At 42.0% G+C, this 27,420-nt stretch overlaps 1 protein-coding gene across 4 annotated transcripts in view; it reads left to right on the top strand.

Moving 5' to 3' along the window:
* BRD1 (bromodomain containing 1) overlaps positions 1 to 9,866 on the top strand; it is a 136,260-nt gene extending 126,394 nt beyond the window's left edge. For all 4 annotated transcript variants that reach the window (XM_056573710.1, XM_056573708.1, XM_056573711.1 and 1 more), the window contains 3 exons: positions 3,968 to 4,077; positions 4,277 to 4,431; positions 9,594 to 9,866. In XM_056573710.1, the coding sequence (XP_056429685.1) occupies positions 3,968 to 4,077; positions 4,277 to 4,431; positions 9,594 to 9,777 (449 nt within the window). In that variant the 3' untranslated portion in view covers positions 9,778 to 9,866. The remainder of the gene's footprint in view (positions 1 to 3,967; positions 4,078 to 4,276; positions 4,432 to 9,593) is intronic.
* Positions 9,867 to 27,420: the final 17,554 nt, after the last annotated feature.

Genomic DNA, 27,420 nt, shown 5'->3' with positions numbered 1-27,420 from the left:
CTTATGAAAGCGATTCTGAGATTTTTTTTTGTAACACTTTGTACTTTACATTAGTGGTAAATTTAGATTGATATATTTAGCAGTTTTGTGGGGAAAAAAAGGAAAAAATGTGGCGAAAAAAATGAAAAATTTGCAATTTTCTAGATTTGATATTTTCTGCTCGTACGATAGTCATGCGGCACCAAATTAATGATTAATTCCGATCTACAATTTCTACTTTGTTCCCATCATTTGATAAACATTCTTTGACTTTTTTAGAATGTTAGAAGTTTAGCAGCAATTTTCCAGATTTTCAAGAAAATTGCAAACTCTGATTTTTCAGGGACCAGTTCAGCTCTGATGTGGAATTGAGGGGCCTGTATGTTACCCCCATAAATCAATAACCGCATAAAGTGCACCCCTTAAATTAGTCAGAATGACATTAAAGAAGTTTATTAACCCTTAAGGCGTTTCACAGAAATAAAAACAAAGTGGAGGAAGAATTTAAAATTTTATTTTTTTGTAGATTTTTCATTTTAATCCATTTTTTTTTTCTGTAACACAGTAGGTGTTGACAAAGAAAGAAAACTCAAGATTTATGCCCCACATTCTGACGTACTTAGAAATATCCCTTATGTGGCCTTTTTTGCACTACAGGTCTCTCAGACATGAAGGCGTGCTGTGTGGATTTTGGGGCATCCTACTTAGTTTAGGATATTTTGTTGGCATCATATAAAAATATAGGGGCCTTGGGGTGCAAAAATATTTTTGGGAAACGTTGGCTCTTTCATTGTACCATTCTGGGATACATGTGACACTCTGATTTTTATTTTTTATGAGGTGGTAAAATAAAAAACCACAGAATCGATTTTATTTATTAATTTTTTAATGTATAATTTTTTTTTTAGGTAATTTGACATGTGGTATAAATGACAGGAAAATAAATTTTATTTTATTTTTATTTTGTAAATTACTTCTATTAAAAAATCTTAATCCTTTCAATAATAATCAGCTGCTGAAGTTGAGTTGTTGTCTTCTGTCTGGCAACAGTGCTTTCTGCTGACATCTTTCTGCTTGTCTCGGGAACTGCACAGAGTAGAAGAGGTTTGCTATGGGGTTTGCTTCTAAACTGGGCGGTTCCCAAGACACGTGTCATCAGAGAGAACTTGGACAGAAAAGAACAACTCAACTTAAGAAGCTCATAAGTACTGAAAGGATGAAGATTTTATAACAGAAGTAATTTACAATTTCAAAACTTTCTGGAGCCAGTTGATACCGTATATACTCGAGTATAAGCCGAGGCCCCTGATTTCAACCCAAAATCCCAGGAAAAGTTATTGACTCGCGTATAAGCCTAGGGTGGGAAATACATCATCCCCCCTGTCATCATCCAGACCCCCGTCATTAACATCCTCATCATCATCACCGCCTGTCATCATCCAGACCCTCATCATCATCACCTGTCATCATTCCACACCCCCCCCCTTCATCATCCCCTTGTCATCATCCCCTTGTAATCATCCCACACCCCCCCTTCATCATCCCCTTGTCGTCATCCCCACCCCCCTGCATCATCCTCTTATCATCCCACACCCCCCCTTCATCATCCTCTTATCATCCGCCCTCAGTGGTCTTCAACCTGCGGACCTCCAGAGGTTTCAAAACTACAACTCCCAGCAAGCCCGGGCAGCCATCGGCTGTCCGGGCTTGCTGGGAGTTGTAGTTTTGAAACCTCCGGAGGTCCGCAGGTTGAAGACCACTGCGGCCTTCGACATCATCCAGCCCCCTCTCACCCCCTTTAGTTCTGTACTCACCTCCGCTCGACGCTGGTCTGGTGCTGCAGGACTGTCCGGTGGGGAGGTCGTCCGGTGGGATAGTGGTTCCGGGCTGCTATCTTCACCGGGGGCGCCTCTTCTCCGCGCTTCGGGCCCAGAATAGACGCGTTGCCTGGACGATGACGCAGACGTACGTTGGTAATGAACGTACCTCTGCGTCGTTGTCAAGGCAACGTGACTATTCTGGGGCCTGGCCCGAAGCGCTTAGAAGAGGCCTCCCCGGTGAAGATAGCCGATGGCTGCCCAGGCTTGCTGGGAGTTGTAGTTTTGAAACCTCTGGAGGTCCGCAGGTTGAAGACCACTGCGGGTGGAGAGTTCACTCGAGTATAAGCCGAGGGGGGTGTTTTCAGCACGAAAAATCGTGCTGAAAAACTCGGCTTATACTCGAGTATATATGGTACTTAAAAAAAAAATAATAATTTCCTGGATAACTGGATAATTTCCTTTAACATTATACTGCAAGTTGATACGATTACGGCAATACCAAATTTATATACTTTTTTAATATTTTAGTTCATTTATGGCATAAAAACTATTTTTATAAATCATGTTTGTAAGAAGCCACATGTTTGTAAGAAGCCACATTCATTTATGGCATAAAAACTATTTTTATAAATCATGTTTGTAAGAAGCCACATAGCCACATTCTGTGAGCTATAACAATTGTGTGAGGACCCATTTTTTTTTTTTTTTTTTTTTTTGGGGGGGTACTATTTTTTGGGGTGTATTATACACAATTTTATTTTTAATATTTTTTTTTTTTTTTACTATTATACACAATTCAATGGAGTACACATCTGTACTCCATTGAATTATGCCTACATCTGCCTGTACTGACCTCAGGTAGGGACTTGATCACTCATGTTTCCATGACATTGAAGGCCACTGTCAGTCCTCCGGTTGCCATGGTAACCATCGGCTGTCTGCTTTCACTTTGCAGAGTGCAGATCAGTGACAGAGGGAGCTCCCTCCCTCTGTTTCCTTAATAGATGCTTAATAGTGACTGCAGCGTCTACAGGGTTAACCCAGGATCGGAGGGCAGCGGGTGGCCTCCTCCGATGGACCCCCCTCACCACCGATCGCTTCAAACAGTGAAGCTACGGAGGAGAGGAGGAAGGAGGAGACCCGCACCAGATCCCTGCTATTAGTCAGTCTGCACTGACGGACCAATAGCAGCGATCGCCGTCCGGGGACTGCTGCGATTGGTCCCTGGCTGGCTTCTGGGAGGCTCGGCTATGCAGCTCAGCCAAACTCAAACTGCCACAGCGCCCAGCGGCGCTTTGACAGTTTATTCTCATCAGGTACATGTACGTGGTGTTGTGAGAAGTCATCCCTAATCACCAGGTACATGTACCTGATTTTGCGGAAGGGGTTTAAAAATGCACCAGTAGTTTAAGAGCTCATTGAGTGACTTTCTTTATTCAGCATCGGAGAATATGTTTGGATCTGTAAGAAACGGAAAATAAATGGCCAAAAGCTGGGTTCACTCGTGGTATTTTGCTCCATAAAATCAGCACATGTTTTTTTATACTTTGTTGGTTCCGCTCCTGGTTTTGGCTAAATATACAAAACAAAATGGGGACTCTATACTGACCAAAATACATGTAAACCTAGGCTTAATATTTATTAGTAACAAGGATCGGAGACTGAAGGACAGGAACCTAATTTGAGTAAAAGTTGTTAAATATCGACAATATGTTGCAATGCAATTTAGATCTGTTCTGAACCAGAATTTGTAATTATATACATATGTTTTTCTTATGGTATTTTATATTTTTAGTTTTATGATCTGTATGCGGTTATGGTTTCAGCCATGTTGCCAAGCTACTAACGGCATTTATAGATGTGCTTTAGGGTATGTTCACATGTACTATGTGCTGCAGGTTTTATTATTTACATACCATCAGAAAATCTACAGCATATTCAGTACATAAGTGATTCATAAGTGAATTTACCCTTACAGCAGACACATGGACCATAGGATTGTGTAATCTAAAGATTACTTTCCTTGACTTCCATACCTGTGTCTTGGTCTTGGTGCTGGGAGAGTGGGAGAGCATCAGATCTTCTTTAAGAGCCTAACAAATGTGATGGTTATTTTGCTCCACTTGGTAATACCTGCCAATTTCTCTTATTTTTTTTTATTCTTAAAGAAGTTGGCCAAACAAATATGTGGGTATCTGCAAGTGCGTCTGCAGCCTTTCTTGAACCTTTAAAAGTGGTGTGGGCCAAGTGCAGCGGTTATCCTTCTTATCCAGCATTGGTAAGAACTGCTGCATTTACTTTAATTTTTCATAGCCTTCAGATGACATGTATAATGCTAGCCATAGTGTGTCATGTATGTAAGATGGTTTTGCCATTGTCATTACTATTCTTTATTAATACACATTCAAGTTGTAGTGAAGCATTATTTACCTAAAGAAATATCTGTATAGAATCTGACACATGTATTCTGCTTTTAGATAATAGACCCGAAGATGCCACGCGTGGGTTGCCATCACAATGGTGTTGCTATACCAGTTCCTCCTATGGATGTGCTAAAGACAGGAGAACAGATGCAAACAAGAGCTGAAGAAAAGCTATTTTTGGTTCTGTTTTTTGACACTAAAAGGAGCTGGTAAGTGTGCTTACTGTTTAATGGCAGTCAGTCACAAAGATTGGCCTCCTTTTGTGGATTGTCCACTTTAAAAGTTTATATTAAGCACCCTGGCTCTTTAGAAAAAGGACCCATGGCTTGAAGGATGTTCGTTTTAATGATTTTTTTTATTTATTTGCCATGTAGCTTTTATTATATATAGTCTGATGCACTGATCAGGCTTGTACTATTCATTTCTTTTAAACTGTAATTTTTATTAAAGTTTGTCAAGAACACAGAAACAAAGTAAGCACCAGTAGAGTTTCGAAAAAATAAAGCAATTTAGGGAGAATAGTCATTTTTACCGCCGCTGTGTCCAAAAAAGGAAATATATTGAGTCTGCCAACGGTCCAACATAGCCCGCAGCTCACGGAAAAGAGCAGGATAGTTGAGAGTACAGAGAAGAGGGGTGAGGGAAACACCAAGGTAAGTTATAGCAGAAGTAGACTAACGGAAGGAGTAATCAGCCTGTTGCAAAGTAGATAAAGGGGAGGAAGGTTGAGAGGCATAGCTAAAGATTTAGAGAGATTGACTTTATAGCCGGAGACCACACCGAAATCCCAGAGGTTCAATGCTTAACACGAAGATCAGGGGGATAACGGACATCCCTATCGAGTCCCGTTCCGAAGGGTAAATGTAGGGGAGGAAGCAGAGGAGAGTTTCAGGGAGGCCGTAGGGGCCAAGTACAGGCTCTGAAGGGCAACAAGAAAGTTGCCCGAGAATCCAAATTTCTGCAGAGTAGCAAACATGAACGGTCAGCCCAGCCTATCAAAGGCCTTTTCTGCGTCTAAACTAAGAACCAATGCCTGCTCAGATCTCCTATTAACCATGTCAATGTCAATCAGATCTATCACCCTTCTAGTATTGTCACCACCTTGACGGCAGGGAATAAATCCCACCTGGTCCTTGTGTACAAGAGAGGGCAAAAAATTACATAGACAAGTCGCCAAGACCTTAGACCAGATCGGAGTTGAGTAGGGCAATAGGCCTATAGCTGGAGCAGTCGTGGGGATCCTTTCCAGGCTTAGGGATTAAAGTAATTAAGGAGAGGAGGAAAGGCTGGGGGATAGAACTGCCCTCCATAAAGGTATTAAACAGAGAAACCAGGCGAGGAAGTACAGCGGAGAAGGTCTTGTAATAGAGATAGGTAAAACAGTCAGGGCCCGGAGAGCGTCCTGAGGGGAGAGACTTTAGGTCTTCCAAAAGCTCCTCCAATGTAATCGGAGCATTCAGGGAGCCCCTATCAGCCTCCGAAAGAGTCGGGAGGTTACATTTCGAAAGAAAGGAATGAAGGGCGTCCGAATGCTCCACCGGGTCAGAGGGCGGTTGGGAGGGAAGAGAGTAGAGTTTGGAGTAATAGTCAAAGAACAGTTTAGTGACAGCGTCAGGGTGGTGCTGGAGAGTGCCAGCAGGGTCCTTCAGTGCAGAGGGAGCCTGAGCAGCAGTGCGATCCCGTAGGCGACAAGCTTACATAGTGTGAGCTTTATTGGCCTTTTCATGAAAACGTCGCTTAGCATATAGGATTTGACGTTCCACTTTGTAGAGAGCAAAGTCATTTAGTTGTAATCTAGCCTCCACCAGGCGCTGCAGCATCGGCAGAGGGAGAGGCAAGTAAGAGGGTTTCCAAACGCTGTATTTGAGCCCTAAGTTCTCGGGAGCGGGCCAGAGCAATACAGTGGCCATGGACCACAGCCTTGTGAGCCTCCCACAGAACTGCTTGTGAGGACACAGAGCCCTCTTTGTCAGAAAAATAAGTTGAGATGCTGCTCTGAATCGAGTCCCGAGAAGAGGGATTTTTAAGCAGTCATTAAGCTGCCAATGACAGCGGCGCATAGAGGAGTGGAAAGGGGAAAAGGAGACTAGGACAGGACTACGATCAGACCAGGAGATATGTTCAAGAGAGGCAGAAGAGAGCATACAGACCATGGGGAGGCTCCCAAAAAATAGTCAATAAGGGAATGGAGGTTATGAGGATCAGAGTAAAAAGTGAAAGAGCGATCCGAAGGATAGTTAATCCTCCATAGATCATAAAGCCCCACCAAATGTATCAGCTGACGAAAATGAACCGAAAGGCGTGATTGGGCAGGGGTAGGTGGCGAACCAGATACAGCGTGTCGATCCATAGGAGAGAAGACAAAGTTAGTCACCCCCCAAAAGCCAGGTCGAAGAGGAATAGGGCCGCAAGTGAGAGAGGACCCTACGCAGGAAAGGGATCTGGGAGTTGTTAGGAGCATAAACATTACAGAGCAGGAGTTGCTTGCCTCCCAAGGTACCCTGGACTACCACAAATCTACCAGAAGGGTCGGCATACGAAGAGGAAACCTGAAGGGGACATTGTTTAGAGATAAGAATAGCAACCCCAGCAACATTCCTATCAGAAGAGGCCAGAAAAGACTGAGGATAAATGTGTTGCAGTAAGTTGAATGTACACGCCCTTTCAAAGTGAGTCTCCTCAAGGTAGACTATATCAGCACGCAAGGCCACCAACTCTCTGTAGTAAACGTCTTAGTCTGAGAGTTCAGGCCTTTTACATTCAAAGAGACTCACTTAGCCATGAGGATGTGTGTTTGACGAACAGTGCATGTGATCAGGGTACTTACTCAGAATCAGACAAGCGTGCAAAAGGGGTTGGGTCAGGGAGGAGGGCCCAGCAGATCTTGGAAGAAAAGCGCCATTCCTAAAAAAGAGGAAGGACCACAAAGAGAGAGACACAAAAGTAGGAAAACAGGAAACACAGGGGAGAGACCATGAGGAGGGGTACAAAAAGACATGATGAACAAACCAATGGCTCTAAAGCCAGAGTAGGCCAGATCAGGGCTACACAATATGAACAGTACATTCAAAAACCCAACAAAGTTTGTCGAGGCCTCAAGGGGGAAGGTGGAAGTACACATCAGAGAAAGACTACGTTAAGGCACAAAGAACTCCACACCCAGAGACCTGGCCAAAACAATAACTGCAACCCACTACTACTGAGAAATAGGCATGGGAGAACATATGTAACACCAAACCGGGCACACCTCAGAAACGTAGCATAACATAGAGAGGACTATGGAGCAAAACTCCATAGAAACATTGTGCCAAACTCAGAGGACCACTGGAAGTGTCAGGGGGGTGAGTCACGTCAGTCCCGGCTGGACCCAAGACGCCTCCCCCGAACAGGTTGCCACACAGTAGGGAGTCAGAGCCCAGTCCGTGAGGGTCGGGACCTGAAGACCAAAGGTAGCACAGAAGCCTGGAACATCAGCATGGGACCGTAGGGATGTAATAGAGGCACTGTCCCTTTAAATAATGCCGTGCCTGGACCAACCCCAATGGCTGGAGGAGAAGGGGTTCAGCTATTCAGGGAGCACGCAGGCTGGGTGAGAGAAACAGTGACAGGCACAGGGGATGGAGAGGCAGAGCCGTCACTCACCACCAGACAGAGAGCCCGGGGAAGGGGGCAGCCCGCACACACTGACCGCAGCTGAGGCTCAGTCCATTGCAGAGCGCCTTAAGAGGGTAAGCAGGCAGCTCTCCCACGTCTCGTCCAGGTCCCCGCAGGCAGAAGCAGGTGAGCTAAGAGGTGCAGAACTGGGAACGTGATGCTCCTCAGCCGGCACACTGTGAGGTCCCGGCGCTGGCTCTGCGCACAGCTGCAGCACCCACTGAACAGGAGCGCAGCTTGCTTAAAGGCCCAGGAGAGGCAGGCGGGGAGGCTGGTGCGGACGAAAGGGCCTGGGTTAAATAGCGGGCGATGGGTCCCGAGGGAGTCAGAGGGTTCAGGCAGACTGGCGACAGTCTCTTCTTTCTATGGGTGCCCCTCGTCATCAGATTAGCCACAGTGGGTGCAGATGAAGCGGATTTCAGGCCTCTGAGGTGAAGGAGCTCTCCTAACACACCACCATCTCAGACCGCGGCAAGCCACGTCCAGTACTATTCATTTCTATGGGTCTTTTACTGGTGTTAGGTGTTACAATGGAACTCTCAGCAATTGACCAGTCAGTTCATGAAGTTAATGTGTTGGAAGAAGAATAAATGGACAAGAGTAAGGATCTGAGTGACTGACAAGGGCGGAATTGGTTAGATCTCCGGGTCACAGCATCTACAAACTGTCATGTCTTGTGGGATATTCCCAGGATGCAGTGGTTACTATCTGCTGTCTATGATGCCAGACTAAAGGAGGACAGTAAAAAAACTGACAAGGTCATGATGCAAGGGCTTATTAATGTGTGCAGGGAGCATAGAGCAGTATGTCTGGTTTAACCTCACAAAATATTATGCTACAAATTTCTGAAAGTTAATGTTGGCTATGATAGAAAGGTATCAGAACACAAAGCATGTGGAGAATGGCTTCATAGCTGTGGACCAGTCAGGCTGCACATAATGACCCCAGTCAATCCCCCTGAAAGCTCCTACAGTGGACATGTGAAAATAAGAACTGGACCATGGCCTGGTCTGAGAAGTCACCATTTACATCATGTGGATAGCTAGGTGCACTTACCTGAGGAAGAGATTGTACCAGGATTCTCTATAGAAAGAAGCAGTTATGGCGATGATCTGGGCAATGTTCTGCTTGGAAACCTTTGGTGCTGACAGTCCTACAAATCTTGACACCACCTACCTAAACATTATTGCACACAAAGTCCATCCCTTCGTGGCAAGTGTATTCCCTAATGGCAGCAGTCTCTATTATCAGAATAATACAACACATTGACGTAGTGCAGGTTTTTCCTTTTTTCTTCCAACGTGGTTTCTATAGTAATTGTGCTTGGGTCAAATATAGCATGTGATGTTGGATAGTTGTCATTAGATTTGAGTACTTATACACTGCATATAAAGACGGTATTATAATGTAATGACTGATATATGCATGATGTGCATCCCATTACTTGAAATTGCCTTGTATTGATAGGTATTAATAAATGTGTGCTGTATTTGCATAAAACTGTGTAGAATACTGTCTGGCTTTTTACATATTTTTATAATTTTGTCACAGTGACAGTAGGGCAGACAGTAAAAAAGCCATATGAATTGCATTACCATTAAGAAGACAGTGGGCCTCATTTATCAAAGCTGTCCAATAGAAAAATGGATCTGATGAATATGTGTATAAAAATATCTATTGTTTGACATTATATATGTTTTTTATATACATATTGTAGGCAATGGCTTCCAAAATCCAAAATGGTTCCTCTTGGCATAGATGAAACCATTGACAAGTTGAAAATGATGGAAGGACGTAACTCGAGCATTCGGAAGGCTGTGCGTGTCGCTTATGACCGCGCATTGAACCATTTAAGCAGGGTTCAAGGGGAATCCGTTAGCGACTTCAGTGATATTGACTAAGGAAGGTGCTACGAAACACAACACGCCTCATGTACTCTTTAAGCTTTATTTCTAACCTCGTCCTCTGAAAGAATGTATTGAAGACACAATTCCTAATCTTTGAATGGGTGAAGATGTTTTTCTAAAGGAGCATGAACCTATTGCTGCCATTTGGATGATTTTATCTAACTGTAGTTTGGAGGAGCTTCCACTAAAGTTGTTAAATGTTATTATGTTTATAGTGTTCATAATGTGTACATAAATGTATATTGGGAAACACTTAACTTATTCTGACTTTGAGATGATTCATAAATTCCTTTTCAGGTTAAAACCTGTTAAAGGGTTTTTGATTTTTATTTGATTTAAAATTTTTAGTTTTATTTGTACTTTTTTTTTTTTTTTTTTCTTAGCACCACTTTACCTTATGATTGTTTGTTTTAATACGCTAGATTGGAAAATAGCTATGTTGAAAATTATATTTAAGTAATATACTGCTGCCTAGCGTGTCCACTTTCCTATTTTGACTACTGTAACTATATAAGTATTTTAAATGATGTATTTACCATTGCAAAGAGTACAATGTGCTATTATATATAAATATTTTATTTTAACTAGGCATTGGGAAAATCTACTTGCTGTTGAGACTGGTGTCTAGATTCAAACAGTTGCAAATACTCTTTTCTTCCCTTACAAAGTTAATATGCTTCGGTTTATATAAGAAACATTATCCTGTGTCATAAATTCCACCAACATTCCTTTTTTTTGGATCTGGTAGGAAATATTGGTACAATCTGTGTGTTCCCTTTCAAAGAGATGATTCCTTGTTGCTTTCGACTGCAGTGAATTTTCTTTGTCCCCTTTATTTTAAAAGGTTTCATATTTTTTTTTTTTTTTTTATATATTTTTAATGGTTTGGAGAAAAGGGTTTATCAGCACATTGTTCTCTTTAAATTCCCACTACCTTTCTCCCATAGATTTTATTTTTTTTATATACATAAAATATATATATATGTGTTAATTGATATGTGCCTGGTTTGTTTAAGAAAGTTAATTTGCTTTAAAATGAAAATTTAATTTTGTCAAATTCTATTACATATTTTATTTCAGGCACATAACTGTCAATGTGCTTTTGACAAAATATGCATCAAAATCTGTTATGGGATATAAGATTTGGTTTCCTGTGATATAAATTTTTATTTAAATTTTTTTTTTACCCCTAAAAATGGGTTTAGCTAACCTGTTATAATTTAGAAGCTTGGTAGCAATAGAACCTTTGGATACATTTTGTATGGTACATGTGATGTATATAGAATTAGTACTTTATTTTTAAGACCTAAAGCATTATGTTAGGGACATATATGTATGGTGGGTTTCCAGAGCTGCATTTTTATATTAAAATAAAAAGTCAAGATTTTGATGTACATTAGCATTGTAGTACTGGCTGTATTCATCGATTTGAAGACTTTCTACTCTAATCAATTGAACCAAAGAAAATGTCAATACAGGTCTGTGCTTGATGCTGCTGCTTAGTTATGATAAACAATGTGTAGATTATTTTTTTACCATAATTCTATTGTTTTCAATGGCTTTTTAAATGCATTCCTACACTTAAGCGTCACCAAAATAGATGGGGCTTCCAACAAAGTCATATGTGAGAGAATCAAATGGTTGGGTTCTTTGCTTATTGAACCAGACCCTTAATTCAGGGAATCAGTGTGGACCCCTGTTTATGGTGCCCTGCTAACCTTTTGTAGTATGCCAGGCGTTTACAAGTATTGTCTTAGGTTTGTATGTACATTTTTAAGTCTTATTATCCACAGGTAGTTATGTACACATTACTATAAAGTTGTTTATATTTTTTCTGCTTTCCAGTTTCTCAAAATATATTTGTCATATAGGACAAGTAAATAGTGGCAGTATGGCACTGAACTTCAAAGGGAGCCTTATAGCAGGGAATTTGTTATAAACCTACCACCAATCAAATGACATCTTGTGATACTGTGTCCTACTGTTGGCCGGATAACAGCCCCATGTCGATGTGTTTAGAAAGTTTACGTTTAAAATGGCACCTGCTGTATGCTAGTAAAAGGATGCTTGCTTACCCCCAGTCTCCCGCAGCTCCCCATTACAGCACCTTATATAGTTGCTCACTTCTTGTTTCTTCCTGCTCTCAAAACACAAGATCGGAGCAAAACCTAACCTTTTCTTTTGTCTGCTAGTTATTTGCTGAGCAGGCAGGTCCTGCTTGTTCATATAGTATTTAAGTAGTTATGTCACTGCACCTTGCCATGACGAAGAACCAATTGGTTCGAAACGTGTCTGCATTTCTGTGACTTTTTCTATCCTCCTTTGTTTGTTCTTTGGGATTTTAAGATCAATTAAACTGAGGACTTTTAATATACTTTTAATATAATTTTTTTTTCAATGGGAGCTGGACATCATGTTTTCCAGGTCCTGCTTCAACCTCTCATCTCAGCAGGCAGAAGTGACAAGCAGCGAGGGGACTGTAAGAAGCTACAACAGGATCTTTTATTTCCCACAACAGCCCCAGCATTATATGAAGGTTTTTGGGGACACACAAAATACTGCTTTAATATTCTCAACACATCCCCATTAAGCTGTGCTCTCCAGAGCATGGTAGGACACTGTATCTTTAGATTTAGTGCTGCTGGTGGGTCCATAATGTATTTCCTGCTGACATGTTCCTTTTTTAAATTTGGTTTAAAGGGGTTATCCAGGGATAGAAATACAAAGCTTATTTCCAAAAACACCACCACCTCTTTCCTTTAAATTGTGTGTGGTATTGCAGCTCAGTTCCATTGTGGTAAATGGAGCAAAGTTGTAATACCGCACCCAACCTGAGCACAGGGGGTGGTAATTTTGGAAGAAATTGGCTCTGTGTTTCTATCCCTGGATTACCTCTTTAGATACATGGGGGGGAGGAAATATATAAATGTGTTTTTATTAAGTCATGCCTTAAACAGTTATTTAACATAAAGTTGTGTAACTTTGTAAATGTGTATATGGATTTTTTTTTTTGCTATGTTGTCTATTGTTAAAGTGTGAGTGCAAGATTTTGCTGGCTTGAGATGTTTACTACAGTGTTTAAGGCTACATACTTTTGAATTCATAAGTTAACATATACTTAGGGTTTGTTCACACATTCATGTTTTCAGGATTCCAATTATTGAATATTAAGCTAGGAATGGATTTGAAAAGAAGTCTGCTTTCCTTTTATGCAATTTTTTTTTTTTTATCCCTGGCTTTATAGTCATTTATTGCAATTTAAAACCGGAGTATGTGAACACACCCTTAGTTTGAAGTTATTTAAACTCACCTTTTATCCCTGGCACAGATTCCATGTCAAAAAACATCACTGCATCCCCCCGATAAATGCACCATGGATGCTCAATCACTCTAGGGAAAGGAAACAGGCCCCTGTCAAACCTTACACCAGTACCTACACGGATGGGTTGAGAGTGTTCAGAAGACCACACTGAAGATACCTGGAAGGGGTTAGGGATCAGTGCCTCTGTTGGCCTCCAGCTCAATCCTCTCTGTAGCCTATATTTCTCTGAGCAGTAGTCACATGGCAGTGGAAGCACCCCAAAGGGATGAGCCAGGATTCCCAATAACAATGAATCACAATAACCCCGGGCTGCAGCCCAGGGCACAAGAACCCTTTAAAAGAAAATCCCCTAAAACATATTTTTTAAATTATATTAACATAAAACATGACACAATAAAACAGTGTTGCAGCACATTTATTGGCTGTATGTTAGTGGTTATAACAATCCACATTTATCAATAACCAGTTTATATGAGGCTGCAGTCCTCCAGCAAATATGCTAGAAACACTGATTATTTTAACACATGAATGTGTCCCCTCTACATGTTTCAGCAGATCCCTGCCATCATCAGGAGGAATTATGGGCATGCAAGTTGTGAATGATAGGGGTGGTATGTGTTTTAGGAGAAATTGTCAGAGCCTTGCGTCACATGATACTCTGGCTATTGTCAATTAATTGTGGATTGTTATAACAACTAACAAAGTTAATAAATGTGCAGCGATACATTGTTTTATAAATTGTTAGTGTCACGTTTTGTTAATATAATAAAAGCTTAGTTTTAGGGCCCTGGGCTTATTGTGGTACACTGGGAGAGATTCTTCGTATGCTTTGAGGGTCGGAAGGCAGGTGTAGGGCATTCTATCATGCTTCCTAGGCAGGAATTTAGGGGAAATTATGTGACATTCTGTTGTCAGAAGTGATCTGGTTATATTGGTTTGTGGCCTATAAAATGGCAGGGGGAGCAGTGTGCTGTGGTGCAGCAGAGCCATGTTACCCATATTGGAGACACAGCCAGCGTGGCTACAGAAGCCTGCAAAGCTCCAGAAGGCCACAAACTCTGAGATGGGCAGACTCCAATAAACTCCCTTTCTGACTAAGCCAATTAATATATGGGATGTCTCTCTAACCAATCTTTTTCTTTTTTTTTTTAGGGAGAGAGAGAGACCCTAGGAGACTAAGAAAAAGACCAGAAAGTCTGTTTGCAACTACCTTTTAGAGGAGTCCTACAAACTTCTACTGTGTAATGTGTGAATTCGTATGATAGTAAAAGAACAATGCATGTCTATTAAATAAGAAATTCAGTTTTCTCTTTCAGAAAAGCATGCCTTGGCAGATCCAGGTCCCAGTGCTATACCACCTAAATACCCAAAGATCAACATAGGTTCATCCCGACTGCGATGACTCCTCATGTCCTAGGATTTCATCTGATTTGAAACTCGAGGAGAGAGAATTTTATTTTTATTTTTTTTATTTTTTTTAAACTTAAAAGGGGAAGACATTGAAAGTAACAAATCACTTTGATTCTGGTGACACTGACACTTAAAAAGCCATACACAGTACCATGAATGTTGAGGTGTAAACAAGATCTGTTTCCTATATTTGCTTGTACTATTAAAGGACATCTGTAGTGCAATATAACTTATCCCCTATCCGAAGGATAGGGGATAAGCTATAGATCACAGGGTGTCCTTGTGCTGGGGCACCCCGTGATCTCCTGGACGAGGCCGTGGCAGTATGCTGAAATGGGAGGCGTTCAATCACTGCATGACACGGCAGCCAACGCGCCCCCTCTATGTACCCCATAGAGAGACATGGAAGGGGCGTGTGTGCCGCGGCTTTCTGCTGGGGACGACACTGCAGACTGCCACAGCCCCATCCAGGAGATCGCGGGTGCCCCAGTGCTAGGACACCCTGTGATATATATCTTATCCCCTATACTTTGGACAGGGAATAAGTTTTATATTGCACTACAGATGTCCTTTAATGTATGACATTTTTTTTTTTATGTGACACTGCCTATTGAAAGGAATTTATTTTTGAGGTTTGGCCAACAGTTGTCCCCCACGATCAGATACTTTTCCCCCTATCCTGTGGATAGGGGATAATTATTATTTTTTTTGCTGAACCACCCCTTTAAGAGTATGCTCAATGTTATCTGATTTGCATGTTTGGTATGATAGCATACGAGCAGAATGTTGAAGTATACTGCTATGCAACCCGAGCGGTACCCACTGATGGACTGAGCAATGTCTACCAGTGGGCAGGTGCTTGCATGTTTGATTCCCACAAAATAAGAGTATCCACTCAGAAATGGACAGAAGTAAGTTGCTAGTATACTGCGATCAGTTGAACTGAATGTATGCTGACAGTGTGAATATAGCCTATGTCTTCCTACCAAGAATCTAAAACATTGAAGCATCTCTAAATCAACATTAACATTTAGGACTAGTAAAACATAATAGGGGAGATTTAGCAAACCTTGTGCAGAGGAACAGTGGAGCAGCTGTACATAGATCAACCAATCAGATTTTAGCTTTTATTTTTATAAAGGCCCCTGATCAATGAAAGTTGGAATCTGATTGGTTGAAATGGGTAACTGCTCCACTGTTCCTCTGCAAAATGTTTGATAACTCTACCTCTAGACTCTGTTCACATCCCTTCCCTGGCATAAACTGGTAGATTAAATTTTCACTGTATAGGAAAGTATAGGTTACTATGCAGAGGAACAGTGGCATATTTTGGGCTATAAATTATGGAGTACCCCTGATGTATATCTCCTACAAGACTAAAAATTAATCTGCTTTTGAAAACTAGGTTTTCCATTTAGAAGTCTTAGAAATGACTTTTGAAGAATATCACTGCCCTCTAGTGTTCTAATTGCAGAATTCAATTCACAGGTTTTCAGATCATCAATAGCCTGTTATGAATCTGACAAAAATGGGACTGATTTTATACAGTAAAGTTCTCCATTCAGAGCATTCAAGTGCAGGCATTTAAAACCTATTCAGTTTATCAAAACTGCCATACACTGTATACTGGGGCGTATAATATTGCTGGTAAGATAAAACTTAATCTAGTCCACTAAAAGTAACATACAAATATAAAGTAATAGAAAATACAGGAAACACTGGTTTTCTGGAGGAAATAGACGCAATATACCGTATCACTCGCAGTTAATACACAAGTAAAATAGAGTAATGATGCCAAGGTACACACTGCACCAACTATATGCTAATATCTGACACACCGATAACTCACAATGCCCTACGTGTTTCGGTACACCAGTCTTGTTGACCTCATCAGGGGCTATATACAGTGTGTGCAAATCAATTACCATCAGTCAAAATAGTTGACAGAGGACTGTCAGTCATATTCCAGTCCCCTGTGACAACGTCAGATAGTATATATAATGTATAGCAGCAGAGGACTAAGTGCTGCCAATAAAGTCACAGCCCTCAAGAAATATAAAATCTGGCAATCTTGACAACTAGGCACCACCTAGTATATGGCAGGAACCTAGATAATAAATAAAGAGCCATCCAGACCATGGTAAGTTGCTTATGGCGTCCTGAAAAGTCTCCTGCGTGCACCCACAGTGGTGGGGAGCCATGCTATACTGCCAGCAGCTAGCACATGTGCTGCTTGCTATAGATTATATATACTATCTGATGTTGTCACAGGAGACTGTGATTGACAGTCCTCTGTCTACTATTTTGACTGATTATTGATTTACACATACTGTATATAGCCCCTGATGAGGTCCCCAAGACTGGTGTACCAAAAAGCGTAGGGCATTGTGAGGTATGGGTGTGTCAAATATTAGCATATAGTTGGTGCAGTGTGTACCTTGGCATCATTACTCTATTTTATTTGTGTATTAACTGCGAGTGATATGGTATATTGCGTCTATTTGCTCCAGGAAACCATCGCCAGGGTTTCCTGTATTTTCATTCACTTTGTGTGTTACTTTTAATGGACTAGATTAAAAATTTAGTTTTAATTTACTTCCACCCCCCCCTCTTTATTTCGTACACTATATACATAAAAGTATTGGGACACCTACAGGTGCTTTTAGGGCAATCCATTCTAAATTCATAGGCATTAATATGAAGTTGGTGTATGGATGCAGTTATAAAAGCTCCCATTCTTCTGGAAAGGCTTTCTACAAACTTTACATTTGGCACAAATGTAATCATACAACCTGTTTCCACTACTCCAGGAATGGTACACTTTACTTATTGCCTGTCTAAGTCCATGTTCACGTGGCTGAAAATTTAGTGGTATGTCCCCCGGAAAGTGTGGGCAGACATTCCGCACATTTACTTGATATGGTGGCAATAGGACCCCTTAAGGACAGCTCATTTTCACCTTAAGGACGCAGCCCTTTTTTTTTGCAAATATGACCACTCTCACTTTATATATTAATAACTCTAAATAACAGCAAAAAAAAAAACATGGCGTGCTATTTTGGAAACTACTCCCCTACAAAGGCGTTTGATGATTTTGCGTTGAATTTGGACATGAAAATGTACATTTTTTTTTTAACACTAAAATGATGGTGTTACCCCATTTTTTTTCTTTTTCACAAGGGGTAATAGGAGAAAATGGACCCTAAAATTTAAAGCCCAATTAAGAAAATGCCCCAAATGTGGACGTTAAGTGCTCTACTGGCCCACTACAATGTTCAGAAGACAAGGAGCAAAATTTGGCTTTTTGAAATAGAATTTTGCTGAAATGGTTTTTGGGGGGCATGTTGCATTTAGCAAGTCCCCAGGGTGCCAGAACAGCAAAAAAACTAACAAAACACATGTCATACTATTTGGGAAACTACACCCCTCAAGGAACGTAACAAGGGGTATAGTGAGCTTTAACACCTCACAGGTGTTTGACAACTTTGCGTTGAAGTTGGACGTGAAAATGAAAATGTTTCTTTTTCACAAGGGGTAATAGGAGAAAAATGACCCCAAAATTTGAAGCCCAATTTCTCCCAATTAAGAAAATGCCCCATATGTGGATGTTAAGTGCTCTGCTGGCGCACTACAGCTCTCAGAACAGAAGGAGCGCCATTGGACTTTTGGAAATGGCAGATGGGGGAGAAGGATGCTCCCGAAAAAATGATGTCTTCTGTGGTGCTCTCCTCCGGAAGGTCTATGTCTGGATTTGGGCAAATAACCGACCAAATGCGGACTTAATATTTATTTAAAGCATGCAGGTGAAACTATGTGTTTCGAAGGGCGGGATCCCCTCTTCGTCAGGTTTCCTGATTGGAAGTTGATAATGACGTCCCTTTGATATTCGGCAAGCCCCCGAAAACCATGTTTAAATATTACATAACATAAAATTCATACAAAAATAAGTAAGAAAGAGATAATAAAAGTGGAACAGAAATTCTTCTATGTTCCTTAGTATGATTTAAACTCTTTTTTTTTTCTGTGTGCAATGATCACAACTTATATCAATAGAAATATGTGTGTTGCTAGATTGCGGTATTTACCGCAGTGATTCATTTTGTCAGGTTTCCTATCAGTGCATCCTGTTAGGGGCACGCTCTGGCTACACAGGGTGATCATGTGTTCTTAAACAGTTAGAAGTACGGTCACACAGGTAATGGGAGACCATTTTGCAAGAGTAAAAGGTTCAGAATTGCTGAAGCGGTGGGAGAAAAAAAGATGTTCCTACAGCGCTTCACAAACTACAACAACTGTCAGTACTGGACAGCCTGGCAAGGCACCGGCACAGAGTCAAAAGGAGATCCAAATATAGATTTAGTTTCTTTAAAATCCATTGCCCCCCTGGTGTAGTGAACAGGGAAAGTGTTTGGGGCTTCACTTTGGCTGAACAGGTCTGGCCACGACTGATCGCGGCTGGTGTATCATACATGAATATTACAATTATACACGGGAAGTTGCTTGTAAGATATTACTATAGAAAAAAATATATTTTTATAATTAATAGACATTAAAGCCTTTTCATAATGATTCAAGTTGCAGACAAGCGGCCGAAGGAGCATAGAGCAAGCTGCTTGGGTGGTGGGCAGAAAATAGTGGTCATACGCGCTTCCAAAAATGAGCACGCAGGTGGGGAAGGCTAGAAAGATGTTAAACAATTTGATATTGTGGTGATGTGGATTTTCTTTTTGAGCAGAGCTATTTTTATGGGTAGAATGAAGTGTATTAATTTATTAGTACATGTCGGTATAATGTTCCTCTGCATCGGGCGGATGAGTATGAGTGACTACATGAGAAGAGTTTCTCGCAACGGCATGTTGTACTGATATATTTATTATTTGGACAACTCCCAATGTATTGTAGGCTGATATGGATATTGGACTTTTGGAGAGAGAATTTAGCTGGAATTGAAGTCGGGGCCATGTGCATTTACAAACCTCCAATGGAGCCATAACAGCAGAAACCCCCCACATGTAACACCATTTTGGAAACTACACCCATCCAGGAACATAACAAGGGTTACAGTGAGTACTTACACCTCACAGGTTTTTTGAACAGTGGGCCGTAAAAGTGAAAAAAGTGATTTTTCGAACAATATTGATAGTGGTACCCCAAATGTTTAATTTTCTCATGGGATAATAGGGCAAAAGGCCCCCAAAATTTGTAGTGCAATTTTACCTGAGAAATAAAAATGTGGATGTAGAGTGCTCTGCAGGCGCACTGCAATGCTCAGAATAGGAGTGCCATTGGGCTTTTGGAATGAAAAGTTTGTTGGAATTGAAGTTGGGGGCCATGTGCATTTACAAAGCCCCCATTGTGCAAGAACAGCAGTAACCCCACACATGTGACATCATTTTAGAAAGTACATCCCTCAAGGAACGAAACAAGGGTTATAGTGAGTACTTACACCTTACATGTTTTTTGAACAGTGGCCCATAAAAGTGAAATAATAGATTTTTAACACTGAATTGCTGGTATCACCCAAAATGTTTTTAGTTTCACAAGTAGTAAGAGAAAAAAAGCTCCACAAAATTTGTAGCCCAATTTCTCCAGAATAAAGAAATACCCCATATAAGGCGGTAAAGCACTATGCGGGTGCAAAACAGGGCTTAGGAGTGAGACAGCACCGATGAAATTTGAGGCCTAAAGTGGTGCTTTACACTGCAATGGTTGAGGTTCTGACATAAAATTAAAAAAAAAAAAAAAACGGCAAGAGATCACAATTTTGAAACTATACCCTCAAGGAAGTTAACAAGGGGGGAGGGAGGGTACAGTGAGTACCTACACCCATCAGGTTTTCCCAAAAGTGGGCCATAAATTGAAAAATTTAATTTTTTTACACTAAAATGCTGGGGTTACCCAATTTTTTACATGGGAGAAATTGGGTTACAAATTTTGGAGGGCTTTTCCCCCTGACTATGGAAATACATCCACATATGAGGTAACATGCTGGGTGGGCGCACAACAAGGCTCAGAAGTCATAGAGGTCTGTTTGCATTTGTGGCCTATGGCATATCAGTAGCTGATGGTTAAATACATTCAGAGGAAAATGTAACACTCACTTTTCAGAAGACAGGAGCCCCAGTGGATGTGGATCCGCTGGACCTGTGTGGCAGATGACTCGGACCGTACCAGGGAGCGGTGTCTAAGGTGCCGCTGGTTTTAACCAGAGCCCGCCACAAAGCGGGATGGAGCTGCTGTGGCAGGTGGAACCCAGCTCGCTACCCCTGGCACAGCTCGACCACACAGGTGGCTGAGGAGATGCGAGGCACAGGAGGGAGAAGGCAGCTCGTCAGGATAGCAGAAGGTCAGGGCAGGTGGCACAGTAGGGTAGTCAAGAATGTAGCAAATGGTCAGTAGGCAGGTGGCAAGATGAGGTCACGGAGCAAAAGATCAGATACACAGCAAGGCAATAGCAGGAATGCTTTCTCTCAGGCTCAAGGCAACAAAGATCCGGCAGGGAAGTGAGGAGGGTGGAGGAATTTATCAATGAGCCACAGGTGAATTAAACTAATGAGCGCACTGGCCCTTCAAATCTTAAAGCTCCAACGTGTGTCCCCTAGGGGATGGGTACATGTGCGCCATAGCAGAGTGGAAGGAGAAACACCCGGTGAGTGACGGACTGGGGCTCACATACGGGCGCGTCTGGCGATGCGAGTCCCAGCTACATTGGCAGCAGCAGGTAACGGGACCATGCACTCATGGCCAGCGTGTGCGGCCGGAGCACATAACGTAACCGAAAATACAAAAATGAAACGCCCACATGTGACACCATTACAGAAGGTATCCCTCCTGAGGGATGAGTATAGGGCTAAAGAGGACATTTTGAACACGGGTGTTTCCTAAATTTATTTTCCAGGAATGGATGATGGGTAGCTTTTGAAAATTACAATTTTCAACCTATGCTCTGATTCATCTTTCTGGGAACAACTAACATGTGACTCCGAATTGTCGCCTGGAAATATGACAGAGCTCATGAGTGAGAACCCTTCGCATTTGAGGCCGATGTTTCTTACGGCCCTAACAGTAACATACATTCAGAGGAAAATACAAGAAAGGAACACCCACATTACAAACAGTACACCCCCTAGGGAAGGTGTATAGGGGTGAAGTGGAGATTTGGAACAGACATGTGACCCTAAATTTATTTACCAGGACTAGATGAAGTGCACTATGGGAGGGAAGGTACTGATATGCCAATTATTTTCCCAGAATGATAGCCGAACTTAAAAATGATGCCCACTCCAAACCCTATGCTCTGAATCATCATGCTGGGAATGTGGTGTCCCAATCCCTATTCTGTTACCTCCTGCCCAGGTGAGGAGAGAGCGCTGCACATTTGAGGCAAATGCAAACCCCCCAATGCTGTTGAGTTTGTCTCCCATGACCCATTTTTTTTGGGGGGGGGGAAAGTTTTCGGGGGTATTGGGAAAGAGGTTTTTTTTTTTTTTTTTTTTTTTGGGTAGGGGGTTGGTTTTATAATTTGGAAGACAATGTACTCTGGACTAGTTCATTGGAGTCGAATTCTGGGGAATTAAAATTAGGTGAAAGGATTAAAAATGTAGAACACATTGAGTGGTGGTGTCCTTCCGAATCCCCCTCTTGCGACACACTCTGCATTTTTTCTGGGATCGTCCCTTCTTTGCAGTGTGGGGGACCTCACCTGGAAAGTGTTGGCTGTAGACCCACAGTTCCAGAGGTGCTCTGACCCGCTCTTTGGCGGTCACCAAAGATGAGGACCTTTAGAACCTCCTCTTGGAACTGCAGGTAAGTCCCTGTGCTGCCAGCATACTGGGACAGTAAAAAAAAAAAAACAGTTCTACATGGCAGCCTGTATCATGTAGACCGCACCTTTTTGTACCATACCCGTATTTTCCGCATTGCATTATATGGCTTGAGGACTTGATCAGGACATAGATCAACTCCCCCCATATGCCGATTGTAGTCCAGAATACAATCGGGCTTGAGGACCGGTCCCACGGTATTTCGCACAGGGACAGGGGTGCTGCCCGCTCCCATGAATTTTGGTGAGCATAAGGACTTTCCTCTTGTCCTTATACCTGACCAGCAACAGGTTTTCATGGGAAAGGGCACGGGACTCACCCCAGGGAATATGAATTTGGAGTGGATAGGAAGGAAAGCCTCTTTGATTCTTCCGGACTGTCCCACAAGTGAGCGTGGATCGAGGGATGTGAAGAAAGGGATATTAGTATAAAAGTTATCCATGTAAAGGTTGTAACCTTTATCTAGTGATGGATGCAAAAGGCCCCAAAGGATTTTCACGCTAACACCCAGAGTGGGGGGACATTCTGGGGTTTCAATACAGAAATGTCGTCCCTCATACACCATAAACTTGCAAGTGTACCCGGAGATACTCACAAAGTTTAAACATCTTCATGCCATACCTCGAAACCCCCAAATATGCACCTGCCTGAACCCCCGAAAAAACGCTGATCAGTGAAAAATCACTGACAGGGTGGGGCAGGCCACACACAGAGGTAAGATCCATCCACACAGCACAGGCCTGCTTCTGGTGACACTTGGTGCAAAAAATAAAAAAGCTGCTATAACCTGAAAAAGTACCAGCACCACAAAAAAAAAAAACACTGATCAGTACTATGGGACTGATCAGCGGCGGGTTGGCTTTAGCTAATGGTGGCAGACCGCTCTTTTATAGCTAAGTGGGCCCGGCCACACGTTTAGCAAAAAATAAAGTCTGCGCTAAAAAAAAAAAAAACTGGCGGTAGACCGCAGCGACCCAGTAGGGCCGGGGTCATGCAGCAAAAGGTACTGCGGACCCGTGGATACCTAAAGTATGGTACGCTTTAAAAAAATAAAATAAAATTTTGACATCTTTTTTTTTTTTTTTTTTTTTTTTTATCCAAACTTGTCCCTACTTAATCTACACTGCCCCTGATTGCTTTCTGTGCCAAGGGGCCACAGAAAAGGGGCAAGGGGGCACTTTTTTCAAACTGAGGGGGGAGATGGCAGCATGGGGCTCCGTTGTGCACACCAGATCACAGAATTGTGGTGGGCAGAATGGAGCAACATTCTTCTTCACCCACCTTCCCCCTCCCCATACTGCCGTGATTGGCGCGGTCACTACGGCCACCCAATCACAGTTGTACTGGGGGGGTGCCAACACTGCCACTTCCCAGTACAGTACGGATGATGATTGGTGGTGTATATTACACCACTGCTCATCATCCTTATCACATGTGACCCCCTGACCTGGAATCGCCTCAGATCGCTGGTTTGTATTTACCACCGATCTGTGGCGATCGCTGATATGGAGGGATCTCAGGACCCCCTCTGTTGATGAGCCGGGATGCCTGCTGAATGATTTCAGCAGGCATGCTAGTCCGTTCCCCAACCGGCGAGCGTCGGGAACCGGAATTGCCGAAAGTCGCTGGTCTGAATTGACCGGCGGTTTTAAAAAAATTAAGATTTTTGCTATTTTAACACTAATAGGTTGCATATATTTATACTTATTTACCAAATTGTTTATGAAACTTATACTTTCAGATGTCTACTTTATTTTGACAGCATTTTTTGTTTTTAATTAACATTTTAAATTAGTTAGAAGCCTAACAATTTAACTTAAAATTTTGAAAATTTGAAAAGTACATCTTTTTTTTATGTGCTATGCAAGGTTTGCAGAAATTTGAAGGTAGTAGAACATAGGAACTCCCCCCAATTGACCCCATTTTAAAAACTAGACCCCTCAAGGTATTCGCTAGGGGGTACAGTGAGTATTTTAACACCATAGTTTTTTGGCAGGAATTATTACAAAATGTATTACAAAATAATTCCGTGTTAAAAATTTGAAATTTGCATTTTTTTCACAAATGCATCATTTGTGGTGCATATTTTTTTGTACATCACTTCTGATATTGCAAGAAATGCACCCTATAGTTTATTGAGCTGCTCGGCCCGTGTTTGGAAATACCCCCACTTAGGCCATATTTGGTTCCTTGGTCGCGTGGTAGGACCCAGAAGGAGAGGAGCGCCATTTGGCTTTCAGGGCATCATTTTAGGCCGAATGGATTATAGGCCGCACTTCATGCCTGTAAAGGGTTTTAGCTGCCAGAACCATACAGAACCCCCACAAGTGATCCCATTTTGGAAACTACACCCCCTAAAGTATTCATCTAGACCAAAAGTGAGTACTTTGAGTCCTTTTTGTGTGGCTGGAATGGATACAAAGTCAGTGGATAAACTTAAATTTTCTTTTTTTTTTTCACAAATGCATCATTTGCGGGACATATTTTTTGTGCATTGCATCTAATAAGTAGAAACTGCACCCCATATTTTATTACGCTGTTTGTCCCATGTTCGGTTATACCCCCGCTTAGACCATATTTGGTTGCATGGCTACATGGTGGGACCCAAAAGGAGAGGAGCACCATTTGGCTTTGAGGATATTATAGAAATTATAGGCCGAGCTTCATTTTGCAAAGCATTCTAGCTGTCAGAACAATACCGCACCCCCCAGAAGTGACCCCATTTTTGAAACTACACCCCCTAAAGTATTCACCTAGGGAAAAAGTGAGTACGTTGAGCCCTTATTGTGTGGCTAGAATTATTTCAAAGTCAGTGGAAAAATAGCAATTAGCTTTTTTTCCCACAAACTCTTTATTTGTGGGACATCATTTTGGTAAGTCGCTTTTGAAATGGAGGAAATGCACCCATATTTTATCACCTTGTACGTCCCGGGCTGGGCAGTACCCCTATTTAGGCCATATCTGGTTGCCTGACCGCCTGTTAGGACCAAGAAGGAGAGGAACCCTCTTTGGCTTTCAGGGCATCATTATGTGAATAGTCCCCATTCATACTGTATTTCTGCAGTATAGGTGTCCGTTGTAATGTCAAAAAATGGATGCCAATGTATACTCTAGCCATCTCATTCAGAAATAAATGGAGCTGCTACAGTATACGTCAGCATCACTCTTTTTGACGTTATGCTGACGGATACCTCTAACACTGCAGAAAAGCTGTATGAACGGGACGCAGTGTAGGGTCACATAGAGCGCATCCGCAGCATATTTCACACCGTGGATGCCCCCCGGCAGTCACAAGGGCGAGATCACTTGTGGCTGGATAGCTCAGTGTGTCCGCTCATGACTGCCGGCGGGAAATCCGCCGCTATGAGTGGACACACAAAGCTACCCAGCCGCAGCAGGGAGCTCATTATTGTGATTGTTGGCGGGCATCCGCAGCATGTAATATGCTGCGGATGTGCGCCGTGTGATCCTACACATTATACATTTTAACTTTTCATTATATTTATTTAATAAATTATTTTTATTAATTTTTTGCACTTTTTTTTACACTTTTTTATACTTATTGTTTTTATACATATATTCATTTTATATGTTTTTCACTTTTTTTTTTATGCTTTGGAATACTTAGTATTCCAAAGCATTTTAGATATATGCTGCCTGCTAGTTTTACACTAGCAGGCAGCATATCAGGACGTGCCTCTGGCACATCCTGACAGGCAATAACCGGGGCAGACCTGGGGGTCCTTGTAAAGACCCCCGGCTGCCCAGGTAAGCAGCAGCACCCCATGATCGTTGCGGGGTGCTACAGGAGAGAGACAGAGGGAGCCCGCTCCCTCTGTCAAAACTCCTTACAGCTCGGGGTCGCTTCCGACCGCGGCTGTAAGGGTTAAACTGCCCGGACTAAAGTTTTCTTCCATCCCGGCAGTGCGGCAGGTCCCCGCGATCACGCTTCGGGGAGCTGCAGGGGTGACAGAGGGAGCTCCCTCCCTCTGTCATAACACTTCCAGCCCTCGGTCACTTCCGACCGCGGCTGTAAGGGTTAAACTGGCGGGACAGAAGTTTACTTCGGTCCCGGCAGTGTGGCAGGGTCCCGGCTGTGTGTTACAGCTGAGTCCCTGCCGCAATCTTGTGGGTGCACTGGGCAGCTCCCACGAGAAGCATAGACGAGTATAGACGTCCAGGTGCCGGAACGGCCGCCAACCTGGATGTCTATACTCGTCCATGGTCGTTATCGGGTTAAGGACCAGGCCAATTTTATTTTAGCATTTTCGTTTTTTCCTCTAAAATCCATAACTCTTTTATATTACCATATAAGGGCTTGTTTTTTGCGTGACCAATTGTTTTTTGTAATGAAGCCTCTTATTTTATCATAAAATGTATGGTGAACCCCAAAAAATATATTTTTTTAGGGAGGAAATTTAAATGAAAAAAACAATTTTGCACATTTTGAAGAGTTTCGGTTTCACACTGTACAATTTACTCAGTAATCAAAAATCGCCCTATTTTGAGCACCTATAACGTTTACATTTTTTTGTATATAGGGCGGTATGAGGGCTCATTTTTTGCGCCATCATCTGTACTTTATATCGATACCACATTTGCATATATAAAACATATAATTTTTTATTAAATATTTTTTAATAAAATGTTACAAGAAAGCAGCACTTTTGGAATTTTTTAATTTTTTACATTTACGCCGTTCACCGTACGGGATCATTAACATTATATTTTGATAGTTCAAACATTTACGCACGCGGCAATACCAAATATGTTTATAAAAAAATTACGCTTTTTGGGGGTAAAATGGGAAAAACAGACAATTTTTATTGGGGGAGGGGATTCTTCACTTTTTTTTTGTTACATTTTTAAACTTTTTTTTTTTTACACTTTTTATGTCCCCATAGTGGACTATCTATAGCAATAATTTGATTGCTAATACTGTTCAGTGCTATGGATTGGACATAGCACTGATCAGTATTATCGGTGATCTTCTGCTCTGGTCTGCTCGATCTCAGACCAGAGCAGGAGATGTCCGGAGACAGACGGAGGCAGGTGAGGGGACCTCTGTCCGCCATTACAGAT

This window comes from Hyla sarda, chromosome 4, assembly GCF_029499605.1.
Source record: "Hyla sarda isolate aHylSar1 chromosome 4, aHylSar1.hap1, whole genome shotgun sequence".
Lineage (NCBI taxonomy): Eukaryota > Metazoa > Chordata > Amphibia > Anura > Hylidae > Hyla > Hyla sarda.
Note: the sequence above shows the minus strand (reverse complement) of the source record. Positions and strands in the feature narration are given on the sequence as shown.